The sequence below is a fragment of the Siphateles boraxobius genome, unplaced genomic scaffold, assembly GCF_051911475.1.
Source record: "Siphateles boraxobius isolate OS27281-9 unplaced genomic scaffold, OSU_SipBor_1 8, whole genome shotgun sequence".
In the NCBI taxonomy this organism is placed as follows: Eukaryota; Metazoa; Chordata; class Actinopteri; order Cypriniformes; family Leuciscidae; genus Siphateles; species Siphateles boraxobius.
This window is the reverse complement of record NW_027509208.1, coordinates 17,728,141-17,753,663: the sequence shown is the minus strand read 5'-3', so window position 1 is coordinate 17,753,663 and position 25,523 is coordinate 17,728,141. Positions and strand designations below refer to the sequence as shown.

At 37.5% G+C, this 25,523-nt stretch overlaps 3 protein-coding genes across 3 annotated transcripts in view; all 3 read left to right on the top strand.

Annotated features, from left to right (window-relative positions):
* Positions 1–1,195: 1,195 nt before the first annotated feature.
* Positions 1,196–8,982, top strand: scrn2 (secernin 2). Its single transcript, XM_077220384.1, has 9 exons — positions 1,196–1,307; positions 2,705–2,867; positions 3,039–3,220; positions 3,302–3,501; positions 4,599–4,814; positions 5,973–6,138; positions 6,803–6,971; positions 8,323–8,485; positions 8,564–8,982. Exons 2-8 carry the CDS (start codon positions 2,706–2,708, stop codon positions 8,473–8,475), a joined length of 1,248 nt encoding a protein of 415 aa, XP_077076499.1. The 5' UTR covers positions 1,196–1,307; position 2,705; the 3' UTR covers positions 8,476–8,485; positions 8,564–8,982.
* A 1,594-nt stretch (positions 8,983–10,576) lies between these two features.
* Positions 10,577–20,380, top strand: mysm1 (Myb-like, SWIRM and MPN domains 1). Its single transcript, XM_077220382.1, has 20 exons — positions 10,577–10,665; positions 12,235–12,307; positions 12,968–13,038; positions 13,147–13,212; positions 13,855–13,927; positions 14,023–14,121; positions 14,556–15,006; positions 15,101–15,314; positions 16,242–16,372; positions 16,475–16,578; positions 16,837–16,914; positions 17,167–17,252; positions 17,390–17,444; positions 17,837–17,887; positions 17,996–18,070; positions 18,233–18,421; positions 18,509–18,641; positions 18,899–19,004; positions 19,343–19,400; positions 19,742–20,380. Exons 1-20 carry the CDS (start codon positions 10,607–10,609, stop codon positions 20,045–20,047), a joined length of 2,478 nt encoding a protein of 825 aa, XP_077076497.1. The 5' UTR covers positions 10,577–10,606; the 3' UTR covers positions 20,048–20,380.
* A 603-nt stretch (positions 20,381–20,983) lies between these two features.
* The window catches only part of oma1 (OMA1 zinc metallopeptidase), a 30,513-nt gene continuing 25,973 nt past the window's right edge, over positions 20,984–25,523 (top strand). The window contains exon 1 of the mRNA XM_077220383.1: positions 20,984–21,720. Coding sequence (XP_077076498.1) covers positions 21,365–21,720 — 356 coding nt within the window. The 5' untranslated portion in view covers positions 20,984–21,364. The remainder of the gene's footprint in view (positions 21,721–25,523) is intronic.

Here is a 25,523-nt window from a genome sequence, read left to right as displayed (position 1 = left end):
ATGACTGTGTTTATTAATCCGTCACAATATAGTTGAAATATTAAAACCCATGAAAGCACCTTAAAACAATGCCCCACAGTGACACAACTTGCCCACATGTTAGGAGTCTTTTAGTTCAATTGCATACAAGTACATGGCAAATATAAGACGTTGTGGTGCAGTTCAGGGTGTGTAAAAACAGATAACTAAAATATGAAATGAACATAAATGTTAAAAAAGCAAATACTCGGATAAAAAGTGCTATGTATCATTAGGGCAGTTACATGAATTTAAAAAAAAGCTTTTACATTTTTTTTTTATAAGCTTTGTTTTGTGATCGTGTATTGAGAGATATTGTGAATTCGGCAGTATATTGCAAAAGGTAATATGGGAATTAATTTGAGTTTTTTTTCTTGTGGATATAGAACTTTGCCAAAATAATGAAAAGAATAATAATTTAATTTTGTTTTTCAGAAAAATATTGTTTTTTAAAACAAAGTGAAATGTCCTAAATTAAGAGTTTTGTCTATTTAATTTTTTTTTGTCAAAGAAATAGAAGGGGAACAAAAAAATGTATGTTCAATATCTTCAAATGATGTGTTTCAAAAAAAGAAAATTTATCACCAACTGTATGAATATATCTACTAATGGCTGCATTTACTGGATAACATCTATAAATAATTTTTTACATTATTTATTTTACTTTATTAGAAATAATGTATTTATAGTAATGTCCAAATGATGTGCCAAGATATACAATAAGGTTTGTACTTGAGATTTATCCAAATTTCACTAGAGATATTTATAAAGCTGCCAGGAAAAAGAACAATATTTCGAATATTTTAATCAAGTGAATTTTATTTAACAGTTACATTTTAATTTTTTAGAAGCAAAAGAAAATGTTTAATTCTTGTTTTTTTAGTATATATATTAATATATTATATTCTATAAAAAAATATATGTATGTATAAGCCATGGCCATAAGAAATAGGTCTGTTGAGCTGGATTATTGATTATTTGTTATTTATTATGCGAATTACACATATTGTGTCCTTTCTTCAAAACACTTCGCTGTTGCAACATTTATGATTAATGTAAATTTTTAACGGGTCAGTGGCGTGAGCTGACTTTTATTTTGAAGTGGCTGCAGTAGCAGGTTGATCATTCTCAGCCCTGCCTCTCACAGATCAAGCTTATTTAATGTACGAGTCGAAGCGTTGAAAGGGACTTTTATTTTGAAGTGTGTTGCCGCAGCAGTAACAGCAGCAGGTAGATCCGTCTCAGCCCTGCCTCTCACAGGCTCGCTGAACGAACTGGAGCTTATTAAGGTAATAATAACTTCATCAAATACTCTCAAACGTGTGCTAGACGATTAGATTAGCACTACTAAAACTCAATTAAAAGCATACACGTGAATGTCACGCGTTAATTTTGATGCACGACTTAGATATTCATATAGATGATCCATTATCAGACACAGGCCATTGGTCTATCAGATATTAATATCATCTCCTGTAAAACACTGCATTCTGCTCTTATGAGTGCTTAAAAAGCAGCTTTTGACTGTTGTGCAAGTGAGTCGGAGGTGAGGAGTCTGTGAAATGGAGGTCAGGCGATAAGCCGTATATCTCCTGTCAGTAGCACTACAGTAATCCTTCCTCAGCACTCCTCTATCAGTGCAGGACTTTTCTTTAATCACTACTTCTGCACAAGCTTTACATCCGTTCACGAAACACCATATGATTGCTCATCCCTGCTTTCTCATGTTGACATTTCAGTTCAGATTTTAGAATACTTGGTTTTATGTATTGCATAAATGTATTATTATTATTATTATTATTATTATTATTATTATTTTTTTTTACTAGTAGTTGTAGTATCAAGCCAACAAGGAACCACACACCTTGAGAGTTTCTCAATGCGCAGTGGTCACTAGAAGAACCCAATGAAAATGACCCTTGACCGCAAGCCTGCGTAATCAAACTCAACATGATTTTTTTTTTACCAAACAAAATCATTCATCCTAAATTGAATGTTTAAAAGAAATGATGTTTCTGTTAGTGAAACGGTTCATCCTTGTGTCTGAGTGGAATATATTACAATGACAGTTTAATATTTGGAATATTTAAATATTTGTGCAATGTTTAAGTAATAAATATCGAAATATTGCAAAATATTGTATAATTATGTAATGTAAAAAATAATGTCAATATTTTTCATGTTTTATAAATGCATTCAAATAAATTGTGTTATTGAATATTTGGCAACACTTTACAATAAGGTTCGTTAGTTAACATGAACTAATAATGAGCTGCACATATGCAGCATTTATTAATCTTTGTTAATGTTAATTTCAACATTTACTAATACTTTATTAAAATCTTGTGCACGGTGAACTAACAATGAACAGCTGTATTTTTATTACCTACGTTAACAAAGATGAACTAATACTGTAACAAATGTATTGCTCATAGTTAGTTCATGTTATTTAATACATTAATGTTAACTAATGAACCTTATTGTAAAGTGTTACAGAATATTTAAATAATCACTTTCGAATCATTATTATTCTTGTACAATTAGCTTTTTTTTTTGACTAGCTAAGCCTGTGTATGCCAAAATTTAACCGTCCATTTTCCATCATGTTAATCTTTCCATTGCATATGGTAAAGTGATTGTCATTCGAATCTGATCCACTGCATTGATCCGTATTGATTTGATATAGGATGGCTGAACCGCCTCGGTCATGTGACTGTTTTGTATCTCTGCCTCCGGGTTCAAAAGAAGATTACGTGATATTTGGTAAGAACTCTGACCGGCCGAGAGATGAGGTGCAGGAAGTGGTGTATTACCCTGCGTCCTCACACACTCCTGGCTCTACACTGGAGGTGAATTGACTTTTCAAGTTAATTACATTTGATCAAAATGCATAATATTTGGTTTAAAACCATTTGTGAATATTTCACCATTTGCAGTGTCATATTTGCCCCCCAAATATGTGATGATTCAGAACAAAATCAATCAATAGATGATTTACAGGTGGTTCTCTTTCCATATAGTGCACATACATTTCTATCCCTCAAGTAGAGCACACTCATGCAGTTGTGCTGAGCAGACCGGCCTGGCTCTGGGGGGCTGAGATGGGGGCTAATGAACACGGGGTGTGTATTGGGAATGAGGCGGTCTGGACCAAGGAGCCTGCGAATCCAGAAGAAGCTCTGCTGGGAATGGACCTGGTTCGGTGAGGCCAAAACAACCAAACATCTTTTATCTTCTAGTTTTCTAGCCTTAAAATTGATTGATATATGTTGTGTGTGTTCAGGCTGGGTCTGGAGCGTGGGGAGAGTGCATGGGCCGCTCTGAATGTGATCACAGGTCTGCTGGAGCAGTACGGTCAGGGCGGAGGCTGTAGGGAAACTACCGAACCCTTTAGTTACCACAACACCTTCTTACTAGTGGACCGACTAGAAGCCTGGGTGCTAGAGACTGCTGGGAAACTGTGGGCTGCACAGAAAGTCACAGGTGAGGGAGAGAAATTGAGTAATGGTCAGTGGTGAGTGCGTTTTCATATGTTTTTTGTTTTTTTTTCTCACTCAATGTGTTTGACAAGACCTAAAAATGAAAAACATTTACGTTTTATTCTGGTAGAAAGTCAAGACTGATTATAAGAAATTATAATATTAATTAAAAGTTGATATTGTAATAAAAGATTAAATAAAAGGGTGATAAATGTTATATTTATATAATCAACTAAATCAAATTAACTGATTGATTAATTAATTAATTTATATTGTATGTATAAATATGTATGTGTATTCAGTGTGTGTAAATGTACATTTTATATATAAATTCAAATTTATATCAGTATAACAAATGTGACAAGTTCAAGTGTGATAAAAGGTTTATATCAAAAAATAAGATAATTTAATTCATTATTGTATTAAATGAGAAAAGCATCAAATAGACATTACAAAAACTAGCTTTAAAAATTAATATTTAATTTGATTCAACATGGAATTTATTACACATACACGCATTTACACCGCACTTACAGATTAATGGGTTTTGAATGGGTTTTTATTAATATGCAATTATTGGTTTTGTCCCAATATCTTACATTTTAGGGTCCTTCTAACTGCACAGCATCATGCAGTGTGTTTTTGCCCTGTATTATGTTCGTAACCAATCAACTGTATGAAATGTAAGATGAACTACATAGGTCTAGGGCGGGTGCGTTAAATGTATTATTTTCTCCATTCATAATTGATTCAATTAATGTGTTAAATCAACAGCCATGTATATACTGTATATATAAATCAGAATAACATATGTGAGAATTTTAATGTGAGGACAAGTTGATGTAAAAAAAATTCGAAATATTTTTTATATAAATGAAAAATAATTAATATATTTGTTTAGTAATGTTCCTTTGTTTTAACATTTTCACAATCTTAAATCTGTAATTACAGGCTATATTAGATTTGAATCCCAGATTTCCAATGTGGCCTTAGACTTTTGCACCCCACTGTTTTTTGGAATTATATATCAGGATGAAAAATCACTATGAAATGTCTTATATCCATCTCTAAAAATAAACGGGATGTTATTTGTTTTGCCAGAGGGAGTGAAGAACATCTCTAACCAGCTGACGATAGGCACAGAGATCTCAGCGGAGCATCCGGATCTGCGTGGTGCGGCCCAGGCTCAGGGCTGGTGGAGCGGTGAGGGGGAGTTCAGCTTCACCTCTGTCTTCAGTCCTGACAACCCCCCCGCCAGGATGGAAATGGCCAAGCAACGCTACATGGGCGGCACAGCCCTGCTCCAGCAGCACGACGGTACGTTTGCTTTCCCCTGGCATCAATGGGGTTGTGTTTACAACAGGAAACCTGAATGCTCTTCAAGTGTTCTTTTGGCATTTTGAAGAGTTTGTGCATGTGTTAAAAACCGCCATCTACTGTTGTACACTGCATTTGCAGTCAATGTTTTTCTTTTTTTTGAGCAATTATTAGTGGAAGCATGGACAAAACTACATTTTTATTATGCCTGATTTAATTATAATATTTTGATTTCTTTTCAGTTTCTATTCATTTATAATGTTTTATTATACAGTGTATTTGTGGTGTATGTATGAATTATGTAGCGTTTATATTGAACGATGCGACAAGTACTACTGTACTTGAGATGAGGTTTGTTTTAAAGCATAAGTCTGAGGAAGAGCTGAATAGCTCAGTCACTGATTATTAAAACAATCTAAGGTGTGCGGATCCTTTATTTGACTTTTTTTCAGTGTTTTAATTTGGATCATGTACCCACATCTTTATTTAATATTATACCTTATTGTTATAGAATACACAAATTTGATTACTTTCTAATTTTATTTGATTATTAAAAATATTATTTTTTAAATTAAATAATTTTTAAGGATGAATGCCTTCTTTGCATTCTCCTTATTAAATACATAAATGCACAATTACGCACTCTGACTTTCTGAAGTTAATTTGACATCTTCTAACTCTACCGTTTGGGGTCAGCAATATTTTTTTTCATATATCATGTTACTTTCTTGTGAACTTTCTATTCATCAAAGTATCCTGAAATAATGAGAATTATTCTAGTAATAAAACATGTTTCACCAAATCAGCATATTAGATTGATTTATGGAGTAATGATGCTGAGTAAATTACATTTTAAAATATATTACATAAGAAAACTGCTATTTTAAATTGTAACACTATTTCACAGTATTACTATTTTTTACTGTATTTTTGTTCAAATAAATCCAGCTACAGTTAACAGAAGAGACATAAAAGAAATTCAAAAACATTCAAAGAAATCTTGCTGACCCCAATCTTTTGAACGGTAGTGTATGTATGCCATTTGGAGTATAACACACCTAATTGTTCAGTTTAAACTTGCAATATGGTAGTTGATCAAATGTCTTTGAAATCACACACACACTTTCTTCCTGTCCTGATCCCTGTCGCTCTGCACAGGCTCGGTGACGGCAGAGGTGATGATGAGCATCCTGAGGGACAAGGCCAGTGGGATCTGTATGGACTCTGAGGGCTTCCGTACCACAGGCAGCATGGTGTCCATCCTCCCTCGCAACCCAGAAGTGCCCTGCGTACACTTCCTCACTGCTACACCCGACCCCTCCAGGTGTGGCCCTGACAGATCAAGGTGGACGGGTCCTACAAATCTGTACCCGACCCGATTCCACCTGAATCACTGCTTTGTTCCTCCCCGCACTAGACATGCGTATATACATACGTATTTAAAACCCTGATTAAATTAAACCCAATTCATTCTCTTATCCTTCTTTGTAACTTCTACATTGGCTACGTTTTTAACCCATGTAGCCAATGTAACCCATGTAACCCATTTTTAAATTTGTCAAAAATGTAGAAGAAAATTTTTTCCTTGAATTTTCGCAAATTGTTTTGTTTGAGTAAAAACAAGAAAATATACAGTTTAATTTGGGTTAATTTGATTTAGTTGATTATTTTTGGCATCATCTGCATTTAGATTGTTGTCTGTAATCGATCAGGCGACAGTACATCGTTTCGAAGAATTTTACTATGTATTTGTTTTTAATGATAAAATATTGTAAAATGGCTGAAACGAATAGTGGGAAATTTGGCATATTTAAAATAAGTTGAGTCTTCTCGTGTCTATTTGGTAAAATAAAAGCACATTTATTTTAAATTACCCGAGGCTGCTAATATCAGATCTGAATCTTGTCCAAGACACTCTCAGGTTTTCGGATCCAAGTGGAACTCTGAAGACCTCTAGTGGACGCATCACACTTCTCCTTCTCTTGCAGATCTGTATTCAAGCCTTTTATCTTCACGGAGAGCATGAGGCCCGTCAACATGGTGATGTCTCCGCAGTACGGCCCAGACGATCCTGTCAGGACACAGCCTCGATTCCAGCACCAGGTGGACCGGAAACACGAGCTGTACAAAGCCCACCAGATGGCACTGACCAGTCCTGTAAGCCTGAGAAAGAAAGAAACTATTCTTGCTGAAATGCTTTTTGGTTTGTTTATTGCGCTTTTGAAAATTTAAAGGGTAAGTTCACCCAGAAAGTCATCATTTACACACTCTCAAGTTGTTCCAAACCAGTATGAATTTCTTTCTTCTGCTGAACACAAAAGAAAATATTTTCAAGAATGTTGCTATCCAAATGTAATATTTTTTTTATATATATATACAGTGAAAGTCAATGGCATCCATTAACTGTTTGGTTACTGACATTCTTCAAAATATCTAGTTTTGTGTTCAACAGAGGAAAGAAACAAATTTTCGAAGGGCTCTAAATAATCAACATGATCATAACTTTGCTGAAAAACCTGTTGTGCTCAATCTACTTCATGCCTTCTGTCGTCCGATTGATAGTTCATACTTTTGTAGCAAGTAAAAGGCCTTCTTTTTTTTAAAGTAAATGTAAGAATAAATGTTGCATTGATAGTAATATTTTAAAATGAACACTTATTGGACTAGCACAACGTAGGCTAACTTGATTATTGAAAAAAAAATCATTTTAGAGGCTTTTGAGGAGTGTTTATTTATGCGTTTATATCGTCTGAATAAGATGATATTCAAATGCTTCGTTTTATAATAATATTTCTATAGTTTTAAATGCGGGGGGCAAAATATATGAAACTATACTGTTATAAACAGGGTTTGAAATGAGCTTTTTCTCTCACCAGCCAATTTGGCTACTAAATTTTTAAGTTACCGTCCATTCAGAACTTCTACTAGCCAAAAAAGAAATAAACCAGATTAACTACGTCACAGTTTATATATATATATATTTATATTATCATTTCTTATTCAAACAAAATCCTGTCATCCAGGCATCTCCTCCCTTCCTCTTTCATCACCAAAAATGTATTTTCTGTTAACCAAATGCTTTTTATGCCGTTATTTGTTGCGTAGTGACGGGTATGTTCAAGTAAGCCTGATATGCGCAGATTTGGCTTACATGAACTTCCTCAGCAAAGTAAGCGTAACAAACGCCAAATTGGCTAGTAATTTTACAGCGTTACCCGCCACAGTTGATTTTTGCCTGCATTTTGCGGGTTGGCAGGTGTTTATTTCAATCCCTGGTTATAAATATCTAATTGATTTATTTTTGACCATATAAATATCAGCAAATGTACCATATTTTTGCTCAGTTTGAGCCTATGAATAAAACTTTTTCAAAATCATGTCTATGGAAAGTCTGCATAATGATATAAAAACAAGTGTGTCTGTGTCTGTGTCTGTGTCTGTGTGTGTGTGTGTGTGTGTGTGTGTGTGTGTGTGTGTGTGTGTGTGTGTGTGTGTGTGTGTGTGTCAGGATGCTGGAGTCTCTCTACAGGAGACTATGAGATACCTGGAGTCTCAGTGTCTTGAGGAAATCGAGGCCATGCTTAAGGGGGAGATACAGGGCCAGGAGCTCGGAGATCTGTTCTTCGACTGCGTGGACGCTGAGATCAAGTTCTACCAGTGAGACAGAGCAGGTAAACAGACGATTGTCACACATCTGACCAGAGTCTTCTTGTGTCTGATAATGCCTGTAACTTGTGGCTGTTTTGCAGTTATCGTTGTGAATGTCACTAGTGCTTGCTGATCTGCCTGGAGAGAGAGAGAGAGAGAGAGAGAGAGAGAGAGACAGTCCAGAGCGCACAGGTTCCTGCCTGCTCAAATCCGGCTCTCCTAGTTCCCCTGATGCCATGCCAAACTAATTGTGACGTCCATGCCACACTAACCGTAACTTAAAAAACATGTTCATATGAGTGGATCACCATAATCATGTGTAATTGTCACACAGGGCGGTCATATATGCATCACATTAACCAGTTTGTGATAGTTAACTAAGGTGTGTATGTGCTGTGGGTATAGATGTGTGAGAAAAGACGAGATGTTAGTGAAACACTTCTCATTCCTGTAAGAGACGGGCTCAGCTACCAGACTGACCGTCTGAGGAGAAACACAATAAAATATCAATGATTCAAAACGTCTGACGTCTTTATTTTTACTGAAGAGGTTTCTGGAGAGTACAGCTGTAAATATATTAGTTTCCCATTGAGTGCCTATTGCAGTCTGTCCACCTTTGTACTCCTACTGTTAATCTAGTTTTATTCAAGTTCTTGCACATCTAAAACCCTCTCCGTAACATTTCTTGTATATCTTCTTTCAAGACCCAGCTAATAACATATATGTTTGATTTCAAAAATAATCGCTCATTTACATGAATTTAGCTGGTGTATTCTGCATTCTAGCTCAGCTGAAAGGTTTGCTTGAACTGCGCCCTCTACTGTACAGTTGTGAATTTGCATTTCCTTTAACCTGAGGTTTATTCATTTCACTTTTGAAAATTGCCTTTACATTTGCCATAAATATAACGTTATTTTTCTTTTTTTATTAAAGAGAAAAACAAGCCCAACCCAGGTGAGAAAAAGTTGAAAAAATTATGCTCCATAAAAAGTAACTAAGTAATGCAAGTAGCCTACTTTTTGCTAAGATATCACAAACATCCTAATCCTCTAATAAAGGAGAATTAAACTCCCAATAGGAACTATGTGATCTTGAATGAGGAGAGGAAATGTCAAATGACTAAAGTAGGCTATACATTTATGATCAGACAACAGAGAAGGCAAAATCTCAGTAACATAAAGACTCAGCAATAATTATTTGCAAAACTGTTATTTTAGGATTTTTTGAAACGGATTCAAATGCCTGCTTTATAATTTTCTAATTATTCAAAACCTATTTTCTTGGTATTCTTACACAAGATAAAATATTACTTGATTACAATTCCATCTTCTCTTACCCCAAAAGCACTCAACTTGCACGACCTACAAAATAATGTTTATTTCTTTTAATTCATTCCCTCTCTCTTTTTTCCATTCTCGTTTATTTTTAATTTCTGTCTAATTCTGTTTTTGTTTTGTGCTATGGTGTTGGTGAAGTGTTTTCTTGAACTAGTCTTTGTTATTTTATTGATGTGTTCTAATTTTATTGTTCCACACTGTAAACTGATAAAAATAGGGCGCTATTTGAGTGGACAGCCATTTGTAGTGGTGTCCGAAATCATAGTGGATCATGTGCACACATGCAATCCCATAATGCACTGCAATAAGTTAACGAATGTACAACATTTGTGTTCGACTTAAAGTGGCGCTGCGCAAATCGCTGGTCCAATGTGGCTACACTACATCGTAATATCATACAGCAATAAATTTCTTTTTAATTAACTATTAAATTGTTTAACTAAGGTTTATACAGACTAGTTTCCATGACAGAGTTCAAAATAAATCTGGAGCTAACAGTTTGCTAAATTCCAAATTAAACAGCAAGCCCAAACTATGCAAAAGCGGCAGCCATTCCGGCGCGCTCAGTGTCCGAATTCACTCACTCTCACTCGTTTTCATTCACTCCCTCAAGTGGAGTGATGTAGGGAATAGTGAATGAGGGTATAAGGGGCGATTTCGAATTCGAAACACAGCTTATAAATCCAGTAAAACCAATAATAACCAACTGCAGCAGCAGCAGTAGCTTCATCCTGCCAGTGAGTGGCGCTGTGACAAACATCCTCCTCTGGCACGGCCTCCTCTCACACACTCACATCCGCAACAAATATGGCAGACGAGTTGGATGTTGTTGACATCGAGGGAGATGAATGTGATGAAAGAGTCGGGTAGGAGTTTATTCTGTCTTACCCCTACCATCTGGGCAATGTTATGGAGTCTGTGCTATGATATATTTGTGTTCATGGATGAGCAGAATTGAGACTTATGATTGAAAAGCGACAGACAGTAAATGTGAGCTCCTATAACGTTAGTTATGTCAACAGTTAACGTTACTCCAATTTAAGATGAGCAAGGAAACGAGTTTAATTTAGGGGTTGAGCTCTAATTGCCTGCTATCAATATAGCACATACTATTGACTCAGTGAGTGTGTACTTGCATGATCTATTCAGCGGTAACTGGAATGGCACACTAGTGTGTTTGACACATCTTACAGGATTGAATCAATACAATGTTTTACAGGTTTCTATAAAAAAAGCTAGAGATTATGATTTAAACTCTTCCATCAGTTTGTAAAAGCAAACACATATCACGCGTACAGTAATACACGTAATGGAAGTCTGTGGGGCAAGACTTTGCATTGAATAAACGTTATACTTCAGTTTCAGTAATATCACCACAACACGTAGAACGTTACATTATACGTGTTAACATAAAACTACCGTGATAAAATTATCTCTGAGAAAAGTTATTTTTATATATATTTTTTTACTTCTGTCATGAATTTGCGCATGCCAGAAACGGGACTGTAAAAATCCATAACAGGAATTACATATGTAAACATAATGAGAAGTTTACCCTCAAATATCACACATTTTTGCATAGAAGAAGATCCAATAAAATATAAGCTTTTAAACCCTCTGTAATGCCCTACTCCATAGAAGGCTATGTTGAGTTTTTTAAAACACAGACAGGACCAGACCAGATTGGAGTTATGAGAGACCGGTATGTCATCAAATATGGGGCTCAATGATGATACCTGGCGTCCCAGGAACACCTCCATCAGATTTTTTTCTTCTATTTTTGTTTTTTGTTTTGCCATATCATACTGGAATGTTCTAAGCACCCATAAAACCCAGATACTGCTTTCTGTACTGCTGTATCAATGTAGCTGTTTCTTTGCAGGTATTCAGTCAATCTCTTGGCAGTGATTTTGAAAAAGACTACCCTCTACATTTAGCAGGGATATTGAAACTGACTGATCTTGAGTCCTTATCCTTTGGGATCGGAAACCCTCTATAATCTTCTTCTTCCACTATCCTCATGAGCCTCCTGAGAAACATCAGGACATCCGGTGCATTCTTGTACACCTTGTATGGGACTCCATTTGGCCCTGGGGCTGATGTTGATCTTGCGTGATAGACTAAGCTTTCCACCTCTTTACAAGCTGGAGGGTGAATATTCATTTGATGTTCCGGAGAACTGATTGGTGGGATATCTGGTGGAACTGAGATTTGTTTGTGCCGTCTTGGGTCAGAGTGTATCGTCTTCAAGTAATCCTCCAGATATTTCTTTGTTACGTTCAGAGTTCCACTTTTCTCCCTAGTGAAGAGACTTGTCAGAAATTTGACGGAATCATTAAAGAACTGAATTCTTGATTGTTCTTTAAATTAATTACTGTTGTTTACACATTCTTACAGCATTAACATCTTTTATTATTTGTATGCTCTCTTTACAGTGACCTGAGCAGTGCTGAGGTTCTCCAGGATCAATACTTGCAGTCTGCGTGGAAGACAAACAGCAGTGTACTGGTAAAGGAACACCCCAAATTGAAAACTTTTTTTTATTCTTCTTCTTTACACCTGATATTAAGAAGTGTTTTCGTCAATCCGATCACAAGTGGATGACTCTAAATATGGGTGTAAACGGGGTCTAAAAAGTTTTGAGCTTGTCCACTTTCGACCACTTCCAGAGGTAGTCAAAAACACATTCGACTGGATTGCTTTCGTAGTGTAGATGCTCATGTGGTCGAATGTGTTCGAACAGCCACAAGAGACCGCCTACTGACCTTATGAGTAAACGTTATGGGGAGTGCACTAGCCAGATGGGATTTAAACTTAGTCAGCTGAAGACCCAAGTTTGGTTTAAAGATAAAAAACACATCAAGCACAATGTTCTCTCACCATTCCTGATTTCTTACACGCAGTGTTCGCGTGGTCTTGCGGCTGTCAGAGCAGAAACTAAAGCTGATGCTCTCTGTATGTTTTTCCGTCGTCTCCGGGCATGTTTATATGTAAATTGCGCAAGCTTGTTTTGTTCATTAGATCGAAAGATCTGAAAAAGCCCATACATTTACCCATGCAAAGTGGACAAAAGAGAACGATTAAAACACCATGTGTAAACAGGGCCTATGTGAAGAGAATCTGAAAATGGAAATGATGTGTTGTTGTTTTTGTTTTGTGTGTGTTCAGCCATGGACGCTGGACAGTTCCATCAGCGATGAGAACAGAGAGGTCATTGAGAGCATGCTTCTGGAGGAACAGTATCCTTACACTTCTGAACATTCTACACAACGATTCATTCCAATTTTCTTCATGTTTGGTTGTCATCATTTATTAAAAGCATGTGGTTGTTTTCTTAATAAAGAAAGGTATTATTTTGCCAGTAAGAAAGCACCAAAGGTAGCATGGACCAATGAGAAGACTAAAGTCAAAAAGTGAGCTCCCCTCTTTCATCTGTTTCATGAATATGTAAACACCCACATTACCATTCAAAAGTTTGGGGTCAGTAAGACTTTTATTCATCAAGGATGCATTAAATTGGTCAAATGTGATAATTTAAAGGCCTTTAAATTGTTATAAATATTTATATTTCAAATAAATGCTGCTCTTTTAAACTTTTTATTTATCAAAGGCTCCATATTAGAGTATTAGAATGATTTCTGTTTACAAAATATTTCTATTTTAAATAAATGCTGCTGTTGTTTTACTTTTTATTCATTGAAAAATCCTGAAAAAAGTATCACAGGTTATAAAAAAATATTAAAGCAGCACAACTGTTTCCAACATTGATAATAAATCAGCATATAGAATGTTTTCTGAAGGATCATGTGACACTGAAGACTGGAGTAATGATGCTGAAAATTCAGCTTTGCATCACAGAAATAAATTATATTTTAAAGTATATTAAAATAGAAAACCATTATTTTAAGTTGTAATAATGTTTCCCAATATTACTTTTTTTTTCTGTATTTTTGATCAAATAAATGCAGGCCTGATGAGCATTAGGGACTTCTTTAAATATTTTTGCAAGAAGTCTCTTATGCTACATATATTCATCATTCAGAATGTCTTCGTAGGTCATTGGTGAAAGGTTCTGGAGCACAAACTCGTTGGGCTGAAGAGGAGAAAGATCTCTTTGAGAAAGGACTGGTATGTTTTATGAACATATATGATGTCATAAAATACAGAAGAAAAAATGCTCTCTTATAAAAGGAAATAAATTGTATCGTTTTGATTGTTTCTAGGCTCAATTTGGCCAGAGATGGACCAAGATTGCCAAACTGATCGGCACAAGAACGGTTCTACAGGTGAAGAGCTATGCTAGGCAGTACTTCAAAAATAAGGTATGTATGACTTTAGCATAATTCCACATTATGACTTTAGCCATATGTCTTTGGTTTAGGTGGGTTTAGGGCTATTAAATGAATTCATATATATATATATATATATATATAGGATTAGTCCTATATATAAAGACAACCAATGTGATATTTTTTGTAAAATTATAAATGTCTTTACTGTCAGTTTTGATCAAATGAATGCATCCTTGCTGAAAAAATGCATTAATTTCTTACCGACCAAACATTTGAAGGGTAGTATAGCAAACCATTTCCTGTTTTTCAACAAGCCTCATCAAATGTAAAACATGTTCATACTTCACACGCATTCTTAATATATATATATATTTTTTAACAATTTGATTAAATAAAATGAGGCTAAAGATTTTCAATTATCCATGGTACTAGTAGTAATTTTATCCTTTGTGTTCCACCTCCAGCCTAAAACAGACACACCTGCTGAAGTGCCCTCCTCTAATGTGACTTCAGACACCACGTTCGTCCCCTCGATCCAGCCTCACGTCTCAGCTCTGACCAATGCTGTACGCATCGAGCGACTTTCTGATGATGAGGACGTTGACATCACCGATGACTTCAGTGATGATGGGTTTCAGTCTGAAATGAAGCCAGAGCCCTCAGGCTCCTTAGATTGTGACCACCAAGGAGAACTCAGTCCAATGACACCCCCGTCAGACGTACTTTTAAACCCTCTCTCTGAATCAGGATCCAATGCTGCAGATGGAGACATTGATCCAGATACAAATGGAAACGCTGACATCCCTCATATCGCGATTGATCCAGATCCGGAGGAGGAAAGTGGGGCCCTCATCTGTAAATCAGGCAGCCCAGGCAAACACAGCCCGTCTGGGGAGGAGAGCACTGAAAGAGCAGGTACCTTGGCATCACTAGCTTTCATTTAATCTCTGTAACCGTAGCAATCCATCAGCATTAGTACAATTATGGGTAATGTATTCTTTTACTCCAGATAAGATTGAATCAGGTCCTGAGGAGGAGGTGGAGGAAGACCAGGAGGAGGAGGAAGAGGAGGAGGAGCTCAGAGCTCCTGAACAGGAGGTCATATTGGACTTAAACACAATCACTGAAGAGGAGAGGCAAGCCATCCCAGAATTCTTTGAGGGGCGTCCATCAAAAACCCCAGAGAGATATCTAAAAATCCGCAATTTCATCCTGGACCAGTGGTGAGACTTTATTCTTTATGCTTTTGAGGAACTTTTTCTTGTGTACATCATCTGTCCTGCTAAACTTACTGAATATAATATTTGAGTTTTTGTAAGATGATGAAACGGTAGAAATTACCGACAATTCAGGGAACCTTGTAATGGGTTGTTTTTTATTTAAAAAAATTGGGGTTGGTCTCTTATGCTTACCCAGGCTGCATTTGTTTGTTTGAAACAGGACTATTATCAAATACTATTACAATTTAAAATAATACAAGTTATTTTAAAGAGGACATTTTAAAATGTTCAACTTTCTTTTGTGTGTTATGTTGCTGTTTGAGCATGAAAAAGGTTTGCAAAGTTACAAAGCACAGTCACTCCAAAGGGAGTAATTCTCGATATCAGTAAAGTACTTTTTCTGAACTCCCTGAAATGCCTCCATTGTAGTCTTGAGTTTTCTTCTGGAAACAAACAATATTCCTCATTTAAATAATTCCCAAGGCATAAGCTAAATAAAGGGGTGAGGCCTGGTTGAGTTGAATTAATTTCTCGAAGTTATGGGAAGGGGCGTGACATTTCCGGAACATGTTCAAAAGCGGTTGACCAACCACAGCACACTGGTCCAGCTGACCAATCAGAGCACATTGAGCGTTTCAGAAGGAGGGGCTTCATAGAGATAGGAACTAAACAGTACGTTACTGACAGACTGGAAAGAGAGGTGCTGCAGCAATGTCAAATATGTGAAAAATAAAGTTTTTTCAACACTCAAGCATCAACCTGTTCTAATAGACTCCAAACAAACTCAAGAAATATGGCATAATAGGTCCTCTTTAGTATAATTAGTAAATTTCATTATTTCTAAAACGTAATTTATTCCTGTGATGTAAAGCTGCATTTTCGGCATAATTACTCGAGTCTGGAAAATGAACTTCTTTGATGTCTGTGCAGGGCGAGAAGTAAACCCAAGTACCTGAACAAGACATCAGTGCGTCCAGGCTTGAAGAATTGTGGGGATGTCAACTGCATCGGTCGTATACACACCTATCTGGAGCTCATTGGAGCTATTAACTTCAACTGCGGTAATGCTTATTGCTCAGTCAGTTTACTCCTTCCTTTTTTTCTATGTCCTTCTTGAGTACATTTTCCCTCTCTAAACTCTTTCTTTCTTTCTTCCTCTGTAGATCAGGCGATATATAACCGTCCGCGGCTGGTTGATCGCTCTCGTCTAAAGGAAAGCAAAGACAGTCTGGAGGCGTATCATCTTGCCCAGAGACTGCAGTCTATGGTGAGAGAGAGTTACAGCATAGTGTTACTGTTCTCATCATTATCTGTGCATTATCCCTTTAATAAAGGGGTTCTGAACTCTGGCACTCGAGATCCACTTTACTGCAGAGTTTAGCTCCAGCCCTGATCAAACTCGCCTACCTTTAACTTTATAGAAATCCTGAAGACATTGAATAGTTTGTTAGATGTGTTGGATTAAGGTTGGAGTTAAGAAACTCTGCTCTAATATATTTTGGTATGTTATTTTTATTTTTTGCAGCGCACAAGGAAGCGGCGCATTCGGGACGTGTGGGGGAATTGGTGTGATGCTAAAGATCTGGAGGGTCAGACGTATGAGGTAAAAGAAATCAAAATCTGCAGTTCTTCTTAGATTTGAAACATACTCTATTGAGAATTGCTCCAAGATTCTGAAAAAAATATAGTTCCGAATTTTTATTTATTTTTAAATGCAATTAATATTTTAACTTTTTTGGTCATTATATATATATATATTTTTTTTTTAATGATGTTTTTGGGAAAGAAAAATATTTTTTATTTGTCCATCCTCATTATTGCGCCCTGATTATGTGTTTTTTTTTTTGTCATCCAGCATCTGAGCGCAGAGGAGTTGGCCATCAGAAGAGAGGAGATGAAGAAGAAAGGACCAAAACCATCTAAACTACCCAAACAAAGAGGGTAAATGCACGCTCCCTTACAAAACTGAATAGCTAATAGTTTTAGTGATCTTGTTGCCCATAGGCTTTTGTCATCAACTCCATGAAAAAGAAGAAACATTAAATCTGGATTTATTCCTTGTCTTTTGTCCTCTGCAGCTCTTTTGATCCATTCCAGCTCATTCCCTGCAAAGCTTTTGGTGAGGAAAAACAGGTAATCATTACATTTGATCAGATCTCTGTTCAGTCTTTCTATGGATAGAAACCAGGGTTATTATAGCAAACTAAAACTCATAAAAAAGCATTTTTTAACTTTTATTTCAGTTATTTGCCAAGGAAACATTTTCATTTTCTTTTAGTTTAACCTGATGAAATAAGCTGAAATAAAAATGAATAAAAACAGTATAGATATTTATTTTTAAATTATTAAAATGTATTAACTTCTCAATCTTGAATTAAATTTAAAATGAAAATGTAAAATAAAATACGAATTCAAAATAATAAAAACTATGACAGGATCTCAGTAATAGTAAAATAAGACTGTAGTTCATTTCGTTGTATAGAAATGAAGAAACATATTTTGTCTGTTGTGTCTTGCTGACTCAGGAACCATTCAGAGTGATAGTTTATGCCGAGGCTCTTGTTGTCATGGACATAGTAAGTTGGTTTCCAGATTTGATCAATCTCAGCTTTTTTTCTTATATGCTCTCTTATTCATTCCTCAGTGTTGTATTATGTTGTACTAATAATCAAATCCTTACCCAGCATGCTCATGTGTCTATGGGAGAGGTGATTGGCCTTCTAGGAGGAACATATGAAGAAGAAGAGAAGGTGTTAAAGGTCAGTGAATTCATGGGACTCATAATCAACTGTTTATTTCAATCAGTTACATTTATTAATTTAGCAGATGCTTTTATCCAGAGCGACTTACAGATGAGGAATACAACAAGTGATTCATCGTAAGTTTAAGTACGCTGTAATAAAAGCATGATGTTTGTGTAGATCTGCGCAGCAGAACCGTGTAACAGCCTGAGCACAGGTCTGCAGTGTGAGATGGACCCTGTCTCTCAGACTCAGGCCTCTGAGCTGCTCGGGGTCAAAGGTCACAGTGTGGTGGGTTGGTACCACTCTCATCCAGCCTTCGACCCCAACCCCTCCCTCAGAGACATTGACACTCAGGCCAAATACCAGGTAAGAGATCTTTGTATTGCATTGTAGCTTGACTAGGATGGCGTCTTTGTTCACATGTCACATTCTCTCTGTCTGTTTTTATTTCAGAGTTATTTCTCTCGAGGAGGCGCGCCATTTATCGGGGTTATTGTCAGCCCGTATAACCCCAGTAACCCCTCGCCCCTATCTCAGACCACCTGTCTGCTGGTAGAGGAGGAGTGCGGACCGTCTGGATCTCTGAGTATGTCTCAGCGCATTCACTTACAAATCATTCACAGCAGCTTTAACACTTAGTAGGCTACTGTAGGTTATCAGTGTTCTGTAAATGTTTCATGGTCTTTGTGGTTAGCACTAGAGTCATGACTGCTGTTAAAGAATAAATGAAACAAGGTGTAAATAATAAAATAAGCCCAGCAACCACTCCAGCTGAATTTGAATCAGTTTGTGGTGTGTGAGTCAGCATTTCTTGTGTGGGTAATTGTGTTGTGTGTATTTTAGAGTTTCCATACCAGTTTAACATCCAGTACTCATCTGAGCTCCCTGATTGGTCTGAAGTGATGAGAAGAGCAGAATGGGTTGTGTTCAAGTACAGGCTGTGTCATGGGTGAGCTGCGTGTTTTATGAGGGAAACCTTGTCTTTGGCTGGAAGAGGGAAGCAAGAATATAAAGTTATAAGATAAAATAAAAAAGCATTGCATATTGTTCACATTTTATAGACTAGCTTCAAAAAATGTTTAATATTCAAAATATTTGAATTTAGTATGTTTCTAACGTTGTTTATTAGTATTAGGCATTATTTCCAGCATTGGTAAAGATTGCTACAATTTTGGGATATATCAACAATATATACATACTTTTTCTTTTATTAATACTTAATATTTAAAAAACAAAACAAATTAATAATAAATATATATTCATATACATATCTCGTTCTTCTTTCAGGAGTGTACCAATGGGCAGGCTTTTCCGCAGAGATTCTTCTCTGACTTGCCTGGAAAAGGTAATATGTCTCATATCTATGACTGCATATTACACATGAAAATTGCAAGAGATTTTTGGAGAAACTTGCTAATCTGATATCTTGACTACTGGCAATAAGGTCATATTTATAAGTTCCCTCGCTGTTGTCAGAAGCACTTCTGAGGACACTAGATCATGTGAATCTTTCAAAGATATTCAGAGTTTTGTTTGAGGTACTTAGTTGCAAGCAAACAAGATTTCTGCAAACATTTAATACTAATATTAATGGTTCACACAGTGCATATTTAAATTGATTTATTTGACGTGTCAATTGAATGAGTTTTGCTAAATAATAATGATAATATTTTTGTCCGTCCACAGATGCTAAGATCAATCCAGAAGACTTTGGAGCAGGTCTCAGAGGCTGACACGGAGACGTTCCTGGTACAGATAGAAACCTTGTTTAATACACATTTTCTCCCTGAGACTGGCTCTTCCTCCTCTCATCTTCATGAAGCAGTAACACAGCCTCAGTTACTGTCATTCATCTCCTCTGAGCCAGTCAACAACAGCCATGCTACGGATGAGACGTGTGTTACTGATTCTGACAGCCAAGATGAATTGTACACTACAGGACCTGTCAACCATGTAAAAAGCTGTAATGAAGAAGGACAGAAAACTGTGTAAATAACTATAAACCTAACAGTATGAATTGAAGAAGTTACCGTAGAGACACCTGCTACTGCAGAGGACAATAGTGTCATTCACTTACATTGTATGTAACATTGCATTCTTGTAGATTTTTGTACTATGAAGTGTTTAGTTTTCATAAAAAAATGTGTTTAACCACACAGCTGTATTTAACATTTTTAGTTAAGGTTTGATGACATTTTATTAATTCAGTTTGATCACAATGTGCAAGAAAGTGTTTGCAGCACTTAAATGAAATTGTATTATGAAAAAGAGATTAATTGGATACTCATGGAGTAACCATTTTAAAGAACGTTTTGACTGGCAAAAGGTGTCAATTTTTCTGTTTAATTCAGCATTTTATAATATAAATTGAGTAACACTTTTACAATAAGATCGAATTGTTTTGCATGAGTAATCCTAATATTTGTTAAAATAATTATTACTCTTTGTTAACGGTGGTTAATAAAAACACAACTGTTCATTGTAGGTTCATGTTAGCCAGGTCCATTAAAATATTAACGGATACAACTTTTGATTTTAATAATGTAAGAGTAATAAATGCTGTAAAAGTATTTTTCATTGTTAGTTCAAATTTAACTAGTTCATGCTGACTGTTAGATGTAGAAAACTAATATTAACAGATGGAATTTTATTGTTAAGTGCAACCTTAAATCGCATAAAAACTCCTATGTTATACATCGTTTTTGGTATTAGTACAAGACGACTTGGTGACCTGACTTGTAAAGATCTGAACAGAGTCGGACACAAAAGTGCTACTGAAATATAGAATTCTAAAAGGAAACCAAATATAGGTGTTTATTTATTCTTTATTTAGCCACCAGAAGACGATGAAAGGATTAATGACAGTATGTTAATAATTACTGTAACCTGTGATAGACGGCGGAACCATAGCGAAGTGTTGCTGTTTGCGGGGGGGAGTGTTTTAACTGTCGCAGTGAAGTACAAGTACGAGGAGGAGAAGAGTTTAGAGGGCTTCTAAAAACAGTACGCGTTTCAAATGATGAATGTGTATGATTTAAGCAGGTGTAGTAATACAAGTTTAGCAACACTGGACGTTTAAGCGGTCTAGTTAATTCCGCTCAATAAACGCACCATGTGGACTAAAATTGACTTTTCTGCTTCCTAGACAGTGTCATTGAAATTACTTTTGTGAATTTAACATGCATAATGAGCTCATAAACTGTCTCATTTGACACCTATAATAATTAAGTAAACAAGAGTAAAGATGAATGTTCAGTGCATTTTATAATAATATTGGAGCAGTTTTATATTCGCCTGGTAAAGCTCGACATGTTGTCAATAAACCTGCTCCGGTTACACTCAGTGATAAGATGTTGTGGACAGAGACACTTTCACTGCCATCCATCACTCTTTGCCTCTGCTCGGACTGATCTGATGAGGACAAACTCATCTTCCTATCTGAAACAAAGAGGATCTGTCACTGTTTCTCCTTCGTGTCTCTGTCTGAGGTCAAGATTGAGACTAAACAGGAGTATCAGAACAGCGTTCAGACCTCCAGTTCATCGAGTGATCGGTCAGTCGACTCGTGAGTTTCACAGCTCAGGCAGACTGAGAGCTGTACCTGCACCCTTGATATGGCTGGTACTGAAGCCCCTACAGAAGCTCATCGCCATCATACTGGGCAGGCGAGTGACTCTTAAATCCTCTCTTCCCGTACTGTAAAAAAAGAAAAACAGGAGTCCTTAAGGTTTTAGAAAACCTAAACTATACCATCATTTGGACAGCAGGGGGATAAACAAAAAAAGTCAAACCTTGAATAATATTTATTTGAAAAGGCTGATTTTAATTCAGAAAAATGGTGTTAGAGAGAGAGAGAGAGAGTGAGTGTTTGAGTGAGTGTTTGAGTGTGTTCTGCATTGGGGATGTTCTATAGTGTTTTTTTTTTATATTTGTTTTACAAATTAAAAAAAAAAATCCTCTCATTCCATTCGTCCCTATAAGGGTGTGTGTATGTGTGTTCTAAGTTCAAGTGTGACAAAGTTCTTAGGTCTTGGACCACTTCAATGAACTCTCAATTTTTATTTTTATTTTTTTTGAATGAGTTTCGGGTCAAAAACACCTGAGGAGAGGATGAGGTACTTCGTATAAACAACAACATATTATTTACCTCCTCATTTACTAGAAATTGGTGAATCAGTGCACAGCTCCAGATAGAAATGCACCAAGACTGTATTGTGGCAGATAGTGATACTCAGTACTTATTGCTATGTTATGATATTATAACTGATGTGATGGCAAAAATTATAAGTCTGTACTGTTTTTATATTATTATTATTTTAAAATGTAGGGCCAATAATTGATATTATGACCAATAGTACTTAGATATTTTAATTAACCTATAACATTTTTGGCAAATAACTACATCTAAATGTATTCTGTGTGGATGGATATTTTTGCTGATTATTAATATATCATTTTTATGTTTGATTTTATTAATGTTGTGGCCAGTAACTGATATAGTGGCCATTGTTTTAAATCCACAGTGTTTTACACCTAATTATTGGCTGATGCTGTATAATTAATATATATATTTTTTTTTTTTACAAAATCTATTTTTACACTTTATCACACTACATTAGCTATACTTGTACAGTGAAATCGTGTTTAATACATTGTAGTGTATAATATACATAGTAGTTCTCTTTCAAACAATCGCTCGGTATCTCACTATGTGAAACGCCTCTGGGTGTGACAGATCCTGGAAGTACCAATCACACTACGTCTGTCAGTTGACAGACCAATCACGACAGTGATGCGGGAGTCCTGCCTCCCTAATACCACTGCCGGTGGTCCCTACATCATTCTCAAACTCTTCCCTGTGAAGATCAAATTCGAAGCTATCCTTCAGCAGGACCTGTCTTCAAAATAGTTGTTTAACTGTTCTGAGATGAGCCGTCAAGGTACGTCACCGAACGCAGCTTTTTTGTGAGCGGGTCTCTTTTCACTGTAACATTGATTTTATTTGATTCTGGTATACTAAGAGAATCAATGTGTTACGGCGAATTCTCTTAGATATTCCTTTTTTTTTGAGTTGCACGTTGTGGTGAGCTTGGATACTATTATTTATTATGGTGACTTCTAGTTCTGCAAGCAGCGGACCTAAAGCAGAAACTTCACATCTGTGTGTGCGGTTCAATGATATCAGGCAAGGATTCTCATCCTTTGTGCATTGCATGCCTGGGGGTGAGACACATGCTCAGGCAGCCCTTGCAAACCCCGAGTGCTGTCCTCACTGTTCTCTCTTAACGTCAAGGGTGCTAGAGAGAAGAGTGCGGGTCGCGGCCACTCACAAGGGGAATCCCTGCTTTTCTCCACCGCCTGCGGAAGAGACTAAACAACCCCCTGCGTCATGCAGCTGGGGTGAATTTATGGACGAAGTCTCCCCCAACTACCTCCCCTCTTTGGATCCTTTACGGATGTAAGAGAGGTGGACAATGATGATGACGAGGCCAGTTTTTCAGAAGATTTATTGTTCTTCTGCACTGGCAGTGAGGACTCTTAATGCCACCTCTCTCCTCACTGCTTATCAAGCAGAGCTTATGGATGAGATGGGGAGGCAAATGGATGCTGGGACACCAAACCCAGTCTTCTGGGAAGAGATTTGTGTTATTGCAGATCTCAGCTTGAGAACTTCCAGAGGTGCGGTCCAGAGCTGTGGTCACAGCATGGGCCTGGCAGTGGTCGCAAGCGAGCTCTCTGGCTGGGACTATCAGGACTATGCTCCAGTTGAGCCCAAAGCCCTTTTCGGGGCATCGGTCACTGCTATGCGACAACGGTGTGATCTGAAGAAGCAGGAGGGTGAGGCTCTCCAAACTTGCCTCCCTCGCAGATCCACTGGTTTTCTCTCCGCTAGGGTTTCTCAACCACCACATTCCAGATTTGGAGGGGGGAGGGGGGTCTCCGTCCCATTCTGGATTTACGGAACCTCAACAAACACCTCAGAAAATATAAGTTCAAAATGTTGACCTTAAAGACGTTATCTCAAATTAGTATATTTTCACATAAGCATCTACCCGGCACACAGAAAATTCCTTAGCTTTGCCTATCGAGACACAGCCTACGAGTTTTTGACAGTTCCATTCGGTTTGTCTTTAGCTCCAAGAGTTTTCAGCAAATGTGTGGAAGCAGCGCTCACACCACTGAGAATAATGGGTCTCAGAGTGTCAGCATATTTGGACGATCTGCTGCTGTGCGCGCCGTCATGGCAGCAGGCAGAGAGAGAGACAAAAATATGTCTCATTTGGAGAGCTTAGGCTTCAAGAAAGCTGCTTGGTGCCCACACAAAAGATAATTTATCTGGGTCTCAGACTGAACTCGGACCTCTATCAAGCGTTTCTGTCCAAGGAGCGCATCAGGTCAATTCGTGGCTGTCTAGCCCTTTTTCAGAAAGGAAACTGTTTCATTCAGACCGTGTTTACGTCTTCTGGAGCTGATGATCTCGACAGTTTCAGTCATTCCACTGGGACTGTTGCAAATGAGGGAGTTTCAGCACTGGGCGGCGACACAGGGCTTGTGTCCAAAACGCCACCTCAACCCCAAAGTGATTGTGACGTCACTCTGCATGCGCGCTCGTCAGTGGAGAGATTGTTTTTTTCTCGAGTCAGGGACTCCGCTGGGAGCAGTTTCTCTGAGAAATGTGCTCACAGGTTGAGGTGCAGTGTGCGAGGGCAGGATAGCGAAAGGGAAATGGGACGTCTAGCTACAAAACGCACACATAAACTTCCTGGGACTGTTAACAGTGTTTCTGGCACTGAAACTTTTTGTGTGGTTCCTAAGGAACCACCACATTTTGATCAGATCAGACAACACAACGGCGGTGGCATACATAAATCGCCAGGGAGGCACACGTTCCTATCTGCGTCACAGTCGGGCACGGAAACTAATCGTGTGGGGTGTGAAGCATTTTCATTCACTACGGGCAACCCATGTCCCGGGAATAATGAATGTGGGGGCGGATTTCCTGTCCTGTATGGAGAAGGGAATCTCCACCCTCAGGTTGTGAGCCAGTTGTGGGAGAGGTTCGGCCGAGCTGCCGTAGATCTCTTCGCTTCGCACGAAAACACTCAGTGCCATCTATTCTTCTCTCTGGCGAGACGGTGCGCCTATGGGTGTGGATGCTCTGGCACACCCGTGGCCAAACGCACTACTGTACGCGTTTCCTCCACTGAGTCTGATCGTTCCAACTTTAAGAAGGGTAAGAGAGTACAGTCATTCAGTCATAATGATTTCCCCGAACTGGCCAGGGAAGTTGTGGTTGACAGAGATAATTTAGCTCCAGCCTTGGCCTCTCCCATTGCGCAGGGACCTTCTCTCATAAGCCAGCGGGGAGATTTTTTTTACCCTTCCCCAGACAAAGTGGCTCTTTGAGCCTGGCCTGTGAGAGGTTAAACTTGACTGTGAAGGGTTTGCCTCCGAGGGCGATTGAAAC

Excerpts from the sequence above, each read along its gene's own strand:
- scrn2 (XM_077220384.1), top strand. The coding sequence starts at position 2,706 with ATGGCTGAACCGCCTCGGTCATGTGACTGTTTTGTATCTCTGCCTCCG. Across the intron at positions 6,139-6,802 it reads GCTACACCCGACCCCTCCAG|ATCTGTATTCAAGCCTTTTA; the intron begins GTGTGGCCCTGA and ends CTTCTCTTGCAG. Across the intron at positions 6,972-8,322 it reads AGATGGCACTGACCAGTCCT|GATGCTGGAGTCTCTCTACA; the intron begins GTAAGCCTGAGA and ends TGTGTGTGTCAG.
- mysm1 (XM_077220382.1), top strand. The coding sequence starts at position 10,607 with ATGGCAGACGAGTTGGATGTTGTTGACATCGAGGGAGATGAATGTGAT. Across the intron at positions 13,213-13,854 it reads GAGAAGACTAAAGTCAAAAA|GTCATTGGTGAAAGGTTCTG; the intron begins GTGAGCTCCCCT and ends ATGTCTTCGTAG. Across the intron at positions 17,445-17,836 it reads CTTTTGGTGAGGAAAAACAG|GAACCATTCAGAGTGATAGT; the intron begins GTAATCATTACA and ends TTGCTGACTCAG.